This window comes from Canis lupus, chromosome 13 (assembly GCF_003254725.2).
Source record: "Canis lupus dingo isolate Sandy chromosome 13, ASM325472v2, whole genome shotgun sequence".
NCBI classification, from domain to species: domain Eukaryota; kingdom Metazoa; phylum Chordata; class Mammalia; order Carnivora; family Canidae; genus Canis; species Canis lupus.
This window is the reverse complement of record NC_064255.1, coordinates 44,304,159-44,317,851: the sequence shown is the minus strand read 5'-3', so window position 1 is coordinate 44,317,851 and position 13,693 is coordinate 44,304,159. Positions and strand designations below refer to the sequence as shown.

At 51.2% G+C, this 13,693-nt stretch overlaps 1 protein-coding gene and 1 long non-coding RNA gene across 4 annotated transcripts in view; one reads left to right on the top strand and one right to left on the bottom strand.

Moving 5' to 3' along the window:
• TXK (TXK tyrosine kinase) overlaps positions 1-2,030 on the top strand; it is a 63,605-nt gene extending 61,575 nt beyond the window's left edge. For all 3 annotated transcript variants that reach the window (XM_025435748.3, XM_049092940.1, XM_025435749.3), the window contains one exon: positions 443-2,030. In XM_025435748.3, coding sequence (XP_025291533.1) covers positions 443-511 — 69 coding nt within the window. In that variant the 3' untranslated portion in view covers positions 512-2,030. The remainder of the gene's footprint in view (positions 1-442) is intronic.
• A 5,862-nt stretch (positions 2,031-7,892) lies between these two features.
• LOC125752356 (uncharacterized) lies at positions 7,893-13,533 on the bottom strand. The gene is made up of 2 exons (XR_007401666.1): positions 13,141-13,533; positions 7,893-11,938 (listed from the first exon to the last, which is right to left on the bottom strand). It is a non-coding gene; the product is annotated as an uncharacterized LOC125752356 (long non-coding RNA).
• Between the last annotated feature and the right edge of the window lie 160 nt (positions 13,534-13,693).

Sequence of the window (13,693 nt, the reverse complement as noted above, 5' to 3'; positions counted from 1 at the left end):
CCATTCTCTCCCAGCTCTTCCTTTTTACCCCATGCATATCAAGTCACCCACCTAGATCCCTAGGGCAGTGTGGTCCAATGGAATGTTCTGTGATGATGGAAATGTGGCATCCATTATGGTGCTCATGCCTGGCTACTGAAGGTTTGAAAAGTGCCTAGTGTGACTGAGAACTGAACTTAAAAATGTATGTGATTTTCATTAATTTAAATTTAAATGGCCACAGGCGGCTTGGGTTTGCAGCTCAAGTTATTTTATTTTGGCAGCACTCTCTACTCTTAGAATTTTTCACTCAACTACCAATCACACCCCATGGGTCAGCCCAGGTTTCTTCCTCTTCCCTTTGTGGAGAACCAGCCTGATCCAGGTCCCTGCCTGCAAATTCCAGAGCTGATTCCTGAGTGAGCTTCAGGCTGAGCTAACCATCTCTATTTCCCTTTTCCAGAAACCTAAAAGCCGCCCCACATTTGCTGAGCTACTGCAGGTTCTCACGGAGATCGCAGAAACCTGGTGACCTGAATGGAATGCCCACCCGGAGGGTCATCTTGCAAAATTATCACAAGAGGAAATCCTGTGTGGGGTCACTGATGGTGAACACCTTCCTTTAGAGCTGCTGACTCTTGGAAACAGTGCAGAGATCACAGACTTTTCAAACTTTAAGGCTTAAGATGAGTCTGGCAGTAATTTTTCTGCACAGGTGTTTGAGAGGGGCTTCTAAACTCTGGTTTTTCTGTAATGTTCTTCATGTCCCAAAGGCGAAAAAGGGAAAAATGCTTCATCACAGTCTTCAGTGCTCTTTGTGACAATAGCCCTGAGAGCCCCTGAGGGTAAATGAAGACCTGACCCATTACAGGGCTGAAGACATTTCTTTTTTGAAGAGGAGTGATATTCGTTACTTCAGCGACTTGCTGAAATAAAGAAATTCAGCTAATTCCTGAAATAAAGGAACCTCCCCTGAAGAATTTAATGCTTTTGAGCTGTACAGATCCTTATGGAAAATGCACCTTTACAAACCACATGAATGTGAACATTCTTAAACTGTCTTTTATAATCTTCTCTATGTTATTTAACTAATCAGTTTTACCCATACCGGATTCCTTTGGAGATAGCTTCTTGTATTGCAGGGTTTTTTGTTTTTTTGTTTTTGTTTTTGTGTTTTAGGTAGGCATGGAGCCAGCCCATCGTGGGGCTTGAACTCCTCACCCTGAGATCAATGCCTGAGCTGAGATAGAGAGTTGGATGCTTAGCGGACTGAGCCACCCAGGCGCCCCCACCACATTCCAGTTTTAAGCGTTGCGAAGGCAAAGTTCTTTGAACGGGCCCTGGTGACATTTCTATTTGCAGTAATATCCATTGTCAGGGTTGGTTCAGAACCTGAATTTCAGTCTAAAATTTGTGTCCGTGGAGGTGAACAATTTCAGAAGCCTTTTAAAAAACATCTGTCGTGTATCTTTTGTTTTTCTCATGGTGTAAAAGAATGCTTATTGCACAGTTAGGTAAAGAAATGTTCTACATTTTGGAGGTTTCCTCTTTTTTTAAGTTAAATTCTTAAAAAACTTTCTTGAGTATAGTTGACACACATGTGATATTAGTTTTGGGTGTACAATGTAGTGATTCAACATCTCTCTATGTTATGCTGTGCTCAGCACAAGTGCAGCTACCGGCTGTCCCTGTACCACGAATGCTGTTACAATATCATGGTCTGTGTTCTCTATGCTGTGCCTTTTATTCTCATGATTTATTTATTCCCAGACTGGAAGCCTGTATCTCCCACTCCCCTTCACCCATTTTGCCCATCCCTCCCTCCCCTTCCCTATGGAAACCATCAGTTCATTCTCTGTAATTATGCGTCTGATTTTGTAAGAAGCCTCATTTTTCTTGTAGAAAGTACGTCTAGTAAATTTCTAGAAGATGACTTGTTTTTTTCCACGAGTGAGGGAAAAACCGAGAAATCCAAATATTACCTACATTCCATTATTTCTGAAGTCCAGGGTTTTGAATTCAAGATAAAATACCCAGTTGTCATAACTCAATCTTAACTTCTCATGCATCATTTGTAGGACTGACTGGAAATTTATCTCTATCGTTGTGAGTGCTTCAGAATTGCTGGAGGAAGAAGGTTGTGGCAGAAAGTAGAAATGTTTTCACCATCGGGTTTCACAACGGCAGCCTCGTGTTTGTATGCCATCCATCCTGCATCATGGTCTAAGTCACTGGCCGGTAGTAGTTGTGGCTTTTAAGTCATATTTCCCCACTCCGAAAATGAGATTGTTGACTATCAGTGGTACTTGGGCAATGTGCACTGAAATAATGAGCACCAGGCACGAGAATGTTCAACTTTTTGATAATGCAAGAAGTGGTCTCAGAAATATTTGTACGAGACCCTGTGGTGTTTCTGAGACTATCATATCACTTTCTCTCATGACTACGGGAGGTGAGATAAGGCTCCTATGACTGAGACCTTAGATCGAGTAAGATATGCAGAAGTTTAGTGCAAGAGGGCATGGGAATATCAAACAGCAAAAGCCAAGGCCGGGGGAGGGTAAATGCTATGACAATCAGAGAACCCAAACACTGGAAACTTAGGGTCAACTAGAGAGCATCTGCCCTCAAGGCAATGCAGGGAGACAGAGTACAGGCCAAGAATGAGTCCAGAGATGAGTCACTCCTGGAGGTCGGTGACAGCCGCTGGCACGTCCACGCACATACGTTTGTGGCGGTAGTCAAGCTCTCTTCCTTCTGTTGTAACACTTCTAGAAAGTTTGAGGTACCGAGAAGCAGGAGTAACTGGAGCCATCATGTACGTAACTGAGGCTCCAGATGATGTGTGAATTTGGAATGTCTTTGTCTAGACAGACATTCAGCGTTCTTTGGCAAAAGACAAAAATCTCTTAAAGACTAAAGAGGAAATGAGAAAAAAAATTTTTTTAAAGAAGCACTCACACAGCTTCTCCTGGGAGGGAACTACGTTTTGCAACCAATCTTCGTATTAGTTATTGATCAACTGGCGTTCTCTGTGGATAGTTTACGTGGTTTGGGGTGAGAGAGTGCAAGACACAGCTCTGCATAAGAAATGGGCAGGAAGGGATCCCTGGGTGGCTCAGCGGTTTAGCGCTGCCTTCAGCCCAGGGTGTGATCCTGGAGACCCTGGATCAAGTCCCACGTTGGGCTCCCTGCATGGAGCCTGCTTCTCCCTCCGCCTGTGTCTCTGCCTCTCTCTCTCTCTCTCTGTCTCTCATGAATAAATAAATAAAATCTTAAAAGAAAAAAAAAAGAAATGGGCAGGAAGCTTAGGGGTTGATTGTGAGTGAGAGCCATGAAATAGAGAAGACAGGGGGGTCAAAGGAGAGAGGGGAAGCCCAGAAAAATGGAAAGGATTTGGAGCCAAGCATAAACTATGTTCAGTGTAAATACCCACTTGGCAAGAACAGTCATAGGATTTTTTTTCCCCTTAGTAGACTTTTTATCAGTACAATGCATGGTCCCTCGGGTCGCACTGGCAACACATTTGACTCACATGACACGATAGCATCTGATCCAGCACTGTTTGCTCAGCTCGTTAGAGGGGTTCAGGACAGGAAAGAGCATGCACACCCTTCAGATTCAAAGGAGCCACCCAGTTGTCCATGTGCCTAGAGGCTTGGGTCCCTCCTCACCCGAGAGAGAGTGTGTACGACTGCTGGTGCGAGGCGATGGTGTGTGCAGTTCATCTTTAACCAAAGATGCTTTCCCACCCGTCGTGCAGGCCTGCAATTCACAGGTCTCCCAGCCCACGTGCCGTTTCACAGATCAGACATCTTCACGGTGTTCAACATACGTGCCTGGCCCTGGGACCCAACATTCCCGGTTGACCTTGGGACATGGTCAAGGGACTGTGCTATTCAAATGCTGGGAGAAGACAAACCTTAAACCCTCCCGGGTGGACCTAGGTCTGGGAGAAAAAGAATACAGTTCTGCTGCAAACACTTTGCTCGTAATAAGGTACACGAATCACGTGGATGTGGCGTAGTTGTCATAAAGCGAATAGATGGGCGTAACTAGCACTCAGATCTGGAAATGGTACATTCCAGAGTTTCAGAATCCATTCTCATTTCCTCTTCGAGTCATTAATCCAACAGTAACCAATATCCTAATTTCCAACACCACGGATTAATTGGTGTGGGGTTTTTTTGAACGTTCTGTGAGTGGAATCCTGTGGTATGCACGCTTTAGTGCCTGGCTTCTTTCACTTAATATGTGTTTAATCCATCCATGTTGCATGATTATATCTTACCAATTCCATGTCTGTTTAGTCTTCCACTGTATAATTACACCACGGATCATTTATCTTTTCTACTCTTGGTGGACATTTGGGTTATTTCCAGTCTTTGGCTAATAGGGTAGGTGCTGCTATGACCATCGTTCTACATGTCTTTTGGTGAATTAACACAATAAAAAAGACATATTACTAAGGGACAAATGTGTTTTGGAAATATTTTCATAACGTTTCCAATATAATTGGTTCCCTTATTAATTTTATGTAATTTTATTTTATGCATTTAGAGACCTTGTTCAGAGAAGGAGTATAAAGGCTTCACCAGGCTTCCACAGTGATCTGCAGCATAAAAAAGCTAAGAACCCCTGTATTGAACTGAGTCTCTGAATCTGGAAAGGTCTTTGCTGGACCACACACAACTGACCAGCTGCTTATCGTTGCTTTAACAGAAGCCTCTTGAGGATTCAGTTTGGCCGGTGCTGTGGGCTGATTCCCCAGTGTGCACCTCCCCCCCGGGCGCCTTCCGTCCTCAGACCCGGCTCTGTCCCCCTCCCCCAGGCATTGTCAGGGCTGGTCCTCAGTTCTGGTTTGCACGACCTCTCTTCCACCTGCCTTCTACTTCTATGATGAGTGTGATGGGGGCCGATGAGTGGAGTATCAACCGCTCCCACGTTTGGCCACAGAAAGGGAAGCTGGACAGCAACGGGCCCCTCCAACCTCCATGGGCTCCAACTCCAGGCGAGCATTTCAGGCTCTCTTCCCCTCCAGAGCTCCCACACCTCGCTAGCTGGAGGGAGAGAGGTGAATGCCTCACATCTCCCGGGAGGCCAGGGTGGCTCCATTCTACTTCCAAAACAAGAGGTGGGAAAATAAAAGCCCAATCCCAGAGAGATAGGCATTTTTGACTATCAGCCCTGGTAGGGAGGCGCTCCTGGCATCTGGCGTCTAGAGACCAGGGATGCTGCTGAGCATTCACCAGGACACAGCACCTTCCCTTACAAAGAAGAATCATGCAGCCCCAGGTCAATAGTGCTGGGTTGAGTGGGGGGTTAGCGGACCATCTGACGTGAGGTCCAGGGGTGCAGAAGTCACCACATCATCATACTTCCAGCTCCCCTGCTTGGTCCTTAGGCTGCCTCCCCTCTCCACCCCCGGATGAAAAGTGGCGGCTGTAACCACATGCTTTGCCTTGACCCCCAAGAGCATCCAAAGGTCCAAAGGGAGAACACATCCTCGTCCAGCATTTATACCAGAGCCCGATGGTCTCTCGCACCGGCTCAGGGCCACACGCCTCCTGGAACAAATCCCTGCAGCTCGAGGAGTAGAATGCTTCGGCTGGCTCAGCCTCCCACAAGGGCCAGGGACGGATCTGTTCGCCCGCCACCACTCGGAGGTGGCCGTTGTGGGCTCTGGAGCAGGCGGGGCGGCGGGGCTGTGGACAGAGCTGGCACGAAAGTCGCGCATGGCCCAGGCTCCGCTTCCTGCCGTGCACCGTGTGGCCCGACGGCCTTGGTCGCCACCTGGAGCCGTCCTGCCACGATCCGGGTTTCTTAGACCTAGAGCAGCTCCCACATGGTTAGAAAACTGGGGAGGGACGCCTGGGGGGGCTCAGCGGTTGAGCACCTGCCTCCAGCCCAGGGCCTGATCCTGGGGTCCTGGGATCGAGTCCCACGTCGGGCTCCCTGCATGGGGCCTGCTTCTCCCTCTGCCTGTGTCTCTGTCTCTCTCTCTCTGTGTGTCTCTCATGAATAAATAAATAACATCCTTTAAAACAAAAGAAAACTGGGGAATTTGCTGATGCTAAGAGTTTTCCCCAGGCCTTGAACCTCTAGAAATGATCCCGAGTAAGCTTTCTCACGGTTAGAGACAGAGCTTAGCAACGCGGGGCGCTCCCGGGAAGAAGCAGGAGAGCCCCCGCAGATGCTTTCCTGTGGGGCCAGGTGCCGGGCAGGGACCTCTGCTGTCCCACCAGTCGCCCGGAAGGTGGAGAGTGTGGGCAAAGGTGCTGCCTGGTTGGGGCCCCCCGACCTGGTCCCCGACCTGTGCCCGGCCTGGCACCCCCGGGCCTTGCACCTGCTAGCCCCGTTACTAGGGGTGCTCCTTCCACGTGCACGCCCGCCTCGCGTCCTCGAGGTCTGCAGGCTGTTGCTCAAATGTTATCCTCCCTTCAAGTCTTTCTCGAATCGCCCCATTTGACATCATAACTCTGCCGCGGACATTCCCTGTCCCCCTTTTCTGCACAATTGTTCTCTATTCTTCTGAACGCTACATAACAAACCATATATTTCTACTTATTTAATTAGCCTATTGTCTGTTCCTTCTCCCCCCCCCCCCCCCCGCCACCCTCGGCAGCGGTAACAGGGGTCAGGTGTTTCTTTTTTTTTTTTTTTAAGATTTTATTTATTTATTCATGAGACACACACAGAGAGAGAGAGAGAGAGAGAGAGAGAGAGAGGCAGAGACACAGGCAGAGGGAGAAGCAGGCCCCGACGTGGGACTCGATCCCGGGTCTCCAGGATCAGGCCTGGGGCCGAAGGTGACACTAAACCACTGAGCCACGGGGCTGCCTGGGTCAGGTGTTTCTGTTTCATTCACTGCTTCATCCCCGGGTCCCAGAACAGGGCCCAGCACAGAGTTAAGCTAAATAAATATTCATGGAATGACCCGGGGGGGGGGGGGGGAAGAGTAGCTTGCCTCTCCAGAAGCTTCATCTGCCAGAGATGGAGGTGAGTCTGACAAGCCGCTGGCCTCGGGGCTTCTGGGGGAGCCCGGCCCCGTCGTGGTCTGGAGGGCTCACTCGCTTCAAGTTAGCACCCTCCTTGCTCCATGGCTTAAGGCCCTCGATCTGTAAGGGAACTCGTTTGCTTTCTTTGGGATCTGCACACCACTGGCCCTGGGGAGGAAAGGACCCGAACGTTCCCGGGCCACGGAGGCCTGCGAGCCACCTTGGCAGCTTTCTGATGAGCCCGGCCATCCCCCAGCAACATGCTTGTCCTGTCGCAGGTCACACAGACGACTTTACGGACCGCGCCCTGCCCAGGCAGCCCTTGCCTCCTCCGCAGAACGGAGTGGTGTGCACAGCCCCGGGGCCCGGGGGGCCAGGCCTCCTCGCCCGGCCTCGGGGCTCCGAGCAGTCTCCGCGGCTGGTGCCATCGAGTCACTCGGCAGCCAGAAGCGTCGGGGACCACTGTCCTCCCCTAACTGACTACACCCCTTTAAAGTCCTCCGGGCCGGCACCGCCCTCTGCGCTGCACCTCTCCCCCAGGTGGCCTCCCCAACAGCTAAGTGCCTTTTTTTTTTTTATTTTATTTTTTTATTTTTTTTGCTAAGTGCCTTTCTAATCAAAGCCTGTCTTTGGTGTATTGCTCTTCCCGCGCGGGCAGGGCAGCTGGGGGCTCGGGGACATTTCCGCACAGCCCGGGACTGCTTTCCCCTCTGGTTGTACCGGGTAACCTCAGGGAGTCACCCGTTCTTCTTGTGTCCTTCTCCAGAACAATCTACCTTGCACATAATTCTCTACGTCCCCTTCCCCCTCCTTACGTACAGAAAAACACAAAATACATTATGTTAGGGATTGACATCCGATTATTCGAGAAAAAGGACACCTGTGAATAAGTCCACGGAAAAATAGAAACTCATAGAGATAGAGACGTATTTAATAGAGGAAGTCGATTATCCTCATGTCCCTGGCGGCGATGGAAATTTCCCCCCCTCTACTGCCAAATGCAGACAACCTGTAGCTACTTTATTGTGTCTGCAGCTCTCCGGTTTGCCTCAGTTTCCCCCGCGTGCTGGGTTATGCTGGGGAAATTCAATTCAGCTCCATCTCCTAGCTTCAGCCCGGCATGCCAATGGAAATGGTCTCCATAAGTGAATCGGGTAGCGGCTCAGATTTTGCCTTTCCCTCCCTCTGGGTCTGCCCAGGTGGTATCTGGGTGTAGAAGGCAGAGGGGTGGCTTTGTCCAGGGGCGATATGCAAAGTACTCAACGACTGATTTGGCCCAGGCCCAGGCCGGTCAGGGTCCCTGTCCGCCAGTCATCCGTCCGGCCCACTGGGTGCAGACTGGGGCTCTCAGCCCGGGAAGGTGACATTGTGCTGGTGCTGTGGGTGCGAGGCCTGTTTGGATTGGAGCAGGGCCTCCTGGCCCCTCTGGTCTCCACAATCCTTCTCATCAACCTGCTGGCTGCTCACCCTGCTGGCACTGGCGACCAAGCTGGTGGCCCTGCGGGGTGGTCTCTCCTGAGCGGTCAGGGCCCAGAAGCCCTTCCTGGCTGACTCGACCTCCCCCCGGCCTTGCTGCCCCAGTGGCCCCTCGTGGGCTCCACCGTGGCTTCCACGGTCCCAGGGCCTGGGCTGCTGGGCCCGCAGCAGAGGCTGCAGGTCGTCTCCCTTGTATGGCAGGTGCCACGACAGCATTTCTGGGTCTTAATTCAGGAGCTTTCCAAGTCCCACCTGGAGCACATATGGAAGCTTCTGGGTCCCATCCACATCTCAGGGGGACTGAGAATAGCTCAGAAAACATTCTTCCTCACTTCTGCAGTGTTCTTCTGTCTCTGTTTTTATACTTTATAGACAACCACCTGGAGACTTTGTTAAAATGCAGGTTTTGATTCAGTGGGACCTCAGATTTAAAAGACATTTATTCACGAGAGACACACAGAGAGAGGCAGAGACACAGGCAGAGGGAGAAGCAGGCTCCCTGCGGTGAGCCCGATGCGGGACTCGATCCCAGGACCCCGGGGTCACGCCCTGAGCAGAAGGCAGACGCTCAACTGCTGAGCCACCTGGGTGTCCTGAATCCTGCATTTTTACAAGCTCCTAGCCAATGTCAAAGGTGCAGCTCCTTGGATCATATCCTTCTGCACCCCCATAGCCTGCAGGCTAACAGGAGTCAGGGAGAGGGACACTGACTTATGGAAAAGTAAAGATGTCTTGACAATATACCCATTACACATGGCAACAGACAACTTCCCAGTAGTGCTGTGGGCTTATCTTCCAAAAGCCAGCCTCAACCCTTTACTGTGCCCGTTAGGGACATTACGCAGCTTCCGAGGCTCTCTGGCAGCAGGTGTTCCTACACGGGCAAGCTTCACATAATGAAATGCAGCCAGGAGCACGGGGAGACCCTCCCTTCCCAAACAGAAAGCCAAGGCTCATCAGAAAGGAAAGATTTTGTCCCTTCCTGTTGGAGCACGGCTTTGAGACCTGAAGGTACAGTGACTCTGAGGAAACAGGAGTGAAGGTGAGGGCCCGTGGATGGGGTTGCCTGATAAAATACAGGATGTCCGGTCCAACTTAAATTTCAGATCAACAACAGATAATTTTGAACCCTGAATGCTGGGATTACCTCTCCTGTCACGTTCAGCCCCAGACATGGGTGGGCCCCTCCCATCCCAAATTCGGTTCAGATGTTGAGGCCGTTGACACCATACCTGTACCCAGAGGGTATGAAAGGTGAATGACTCCCATGATGAAGGTTGCCGGGGACATCTGCTGGGACATCCCCAGGAGCTCCAAGACCAGCTTGGGGGCGCAGGATGGGGCAACTCCTTGGAGTTTCCTGGTGATGGGGGTGCGGCTGAGCTGAAGGGCTTGGAGGTGCTGTGGGTCGAACCTCCGGCTGGTACCAAGCTGGGGAGCAGCCGGCCTGGCCTGTCGGCCTGCTCAGGTGTGGAGGGGGGAAGAGGCCAGGGGAGTAGGGGGGCTCGAGAGCTGTCAGCAGACATCAGAAAGCCATCCCAGCAAGTACTCGCGAATATTTCATGTGAGACATATGCATCTTAAATTTGTTTGTTGTTTGTCTGGAATTCGAATTTAACTGCTTGTCTTTGCATTTTTGTTGTTTGTGTTAAATCTGGCAATCCCATCCGGGGCGCAGAAAGAAAAGCCTGGGTCCCTCCTAGGGTTGGAGGAGCCCCTGCTCCAGCTCTGAATTGTCCACCTCCAGACTTCTTAGATGACACGAATGAACCTTTATTTCTTTAAGCCACGACTAGCCTGGTGCTCAGTTACCGAAAGCCAAGCCCATTCCGAAAGGTCAGCTCAGCTGGCTCCGTGGGCAGCTCCTCCTCCGCGCTCCGACTCCGTGCAGATTACGCACCTGCTACAGGTACCGACTCCAAAGACTGTTGAAATCAGCCCAAGACATCGAAAACAACCATAGAATAGGGGTCTATTTCAGCACTTAAAAAAAAACTTTGGGGACACCTGGGGGGCTCAGTGGTTGAGCGTCTGCCTTCTGCTCAGGGCGTGACCCCGGGGTCCTGGGATCGAGTCCTGCATCGGGCCTCTGCGTGGAGCCTGCTTCTCCCTCTGCCTGTGTCTCTGCCTCTCTCTCTCTCTGTGTCTCTCATGTATAAATAGATAAAATCTTTGAAGAATAAATAAATAATAAAAAACCCAACAACTTTGAAATCAGGATGTGACTTATAATAATAATAGGTGGGGTCTTAGATTTCAATCTAAGTGGTTCCCCGCCCTGTTTGCTTTTTAAAACAATCTGGGGAGCATTTAACAAACACTGTGGCCTGTGTCCTCCCCCAGAAGTTTTATTTAATTGGTCTGGGGCTGGGCCCAGGTCCCGGGTAATCTTTAAAAGCCTCCTCAGGGTCAGTAATTATGCAGGCCGGGCCCCAAAATCATCGCACCTGGTAAGATGCTTCATGTGTGGGTGCACGCGTTTCCTCGGAGTCAAGCCTTGTTACGAAGGCTTTTGAGGGGTGGAACAATGAACGAGAGGGGTCCCCTTGATGCCTGCTGGCAGACGGCTGTTCCACAGGCTGTCCCCTTGCCGCTGTCCCCTTGCCGATGTGACATGGGCCTTCGCTCACCTGCGCCCGCGTCCCTTCACTGAGCGGCTGTGCAACTGGGGCTGGGGGTCCAGGAAACCCAGTGCGTTTCTGCAAAGAGCCCGAGACCCAGAGGTGGGGAGCTTGCAGGGTCCCCTCACTGAGCGGCTGTGCAACCAGGGCTGGGGGTCCAGGAAACCCAATGCATTTCTGCAAAGAGCCTGAGACACAGAGGCGGGGAGCTTGCAGGGTCCCCTCACTGGGGACAGGATCCCGTTGCTGTCGGGGCTCTGCAGGAGAACTTAAAGAAGCAGGTTAGGGGTGGGCTCTCCTCTGTCCCATCGGGGGAGCCCGCTGCATGTGAGCTCCGGGGGACCTGAGGACAGCTCTTTTCACAGGAGACCATGCGCTGTGCGGTCCAGCTGGTGCAGGTGCAAGCGAGCTGAGCTCACCTGGGACTCCGAAGGGCGCCTCGCTGTCTTGTGCGCTCGGTGACAAAATCGAACGTGTTTCTGCGTAGCTACAGGTATCAGAGCTCATCCTTGGTGTTTCTCGACGCTTCTAAGTCATGGCCCGTCCGAGATGCGGGCCCCACGGGTGGGCGAGTGAGCTCTCCGCTCCTGGGCTCGCCGGCTGCCCGCAGGCCGGTCACGGGCGGCCCGGCCACTCCTGTGGCGTCTGTGCCACTTGACCTTGTTTGACCAGTTCCTCCACGCTTTTTATTTGTCCTCTGGCCGTGGGCTAATCTTCAATCTGCAGGCACCTGCCCAGCAGGGGACCTGCTCCGTGAGCCTGGAATGGCGCTGGATTCCTTAAGCCGGACCAGTTCTCCCAGTAAGACCAGGTCGTGGAGCTGGAGACGCTGGTTCCCCGTCCTGCCAGTGCACCTCAGCGCTGCTGGAAAGATTGAGCGGCTGCGTTACAAAGCCTGCACCTTGTGATCCTGAACTTAGACTCCAAACTGGTAGAAAGCCTTGTCCTTTTGCCCCTGTGCACGCAAGACTACTCAGAAGGAATTAGGTTCAATCCAGGTAACGGGGTAAATAAAATCTGATTCTACTGATAGGGATTTTTGTGTCTGCTTCCGCCAAGGCTCGCCCATTATAACCCAGCTTTCTGGTTCCGTGAGTTAAGGAGAAGAGAAATCTCCTTTATCCAAGTGTATTTTGTTTAAAACTCTTCTAGTGATATGATGAGATGTGAATGGTGAAAACAAAGACAGAAGCTCATTGAGAGACAGGGAGGGCTTCCTGGGCCAGACAGAGGGCTCTTTTGCCCATTTGTGGTCTATGAAATAATCTGTTTCGTTGAGCTTAGACCATGCATGTCCTTGACTGTACCGTCTGGATGTTTATTAGGTGCAATGAACTCAAGGAGTAGCCTCAAGTCATGAGGAGTAGCCTCAATTCTAGGACTCCCCTAGAATCCATTCTAGGGAAGATCCACAGGTTTTCTCCCTAGAGACTAGGGCCTCAGATATGCTTTCTGTGGTCCCTGAGTCCTTGGAGAAGCCATGCAAAGCAGTGCACGAGTTCCCCAGCCAGGGTGCGTGGGTGCTGTTTACTGGCACTCAGGAGTTCCTGGCTGGATCACAGAAGCAGAAAATGGGAGCGGATTCTAGGGACACGGCAGTCAGAGCGCGGCTCCGTTACCTCTGCTGCCAACCCTGTGCATCGGCTTCTCCCTAGTCAAGTAGTTGCTGGGATCTACTCCTGCCTGGGTGGCAGGGAGGACGGGGTCTTCCGAGTGCCCCAGTACAGACAGCTGGTGTGACACTTGTCTTCAAGGACTGGGAGAGCTTGGCCTGCAGAGGCCCTACTCTCCCCTGGGCCACAGGGGCAGTTCTACAGATGGAAACTAAACTGCCTTCCCACTCAAAGGTTTTCTCCCATACACGTGGCATTTACAGGGATGCACTTTTCCCTCCAGAAGCGAGGTCTTTCATGATTTGTAGCTGAAGGGGTAAAAGGGTGGTTCAGGCCGCCAACTCTCTCAAAAGGCTTTCTGTTGTTTTTTGCAACCAATCAGAGCTTTCAGTTGAGAAAAATACGTTGGCCGGTGGAATACATAACATTTAAGACTCTTTTACCTCTGCTTACCTCTGAGAGGCTTCCTGTACACCGAAGCCAGGTACTGAAATGTTTGATGAACATTTGATGAACCCTTTGCTGAGAGCAGTGTTTCTACACAGCCAACTCCAGCAGGCCCTCCTTAGAGATGCTTACATTCAGTAGATGGAGTTGGTCGAGGTGTTGGCAAGCCTGCATTTTGGTCCTCATTCTGGCCCTAAGGAACTGTGTGATTTAAGGAATTGCGTGTTACTTCTTTATTTATACCATGGTGGGACAGAGGGAGCATGGGAGACCGTAAGAAAGAGGACTTTTGTACCCCAGACCATTCATTTCCATAGAAACAACTGAGAGAGTTGTTCTTAAACATGAGCTCAAATCAAAATAGGGAAAATTGATAAAGTCATAGTGATGTGGTCCATACGTGAAGGTGTTTTTTTTTTTTTTTTTTTTGAGTAAACTCTACCCCCAACCCAGGGTCCAAACTCACAGCATAGAGATCAAGAGTCTCATGTTCTTGGGACTGAGCCAGCCACACACCACCCCCCGGGGGGGGGTGGGGGGGGTCCGTTCCCTAGGGTGG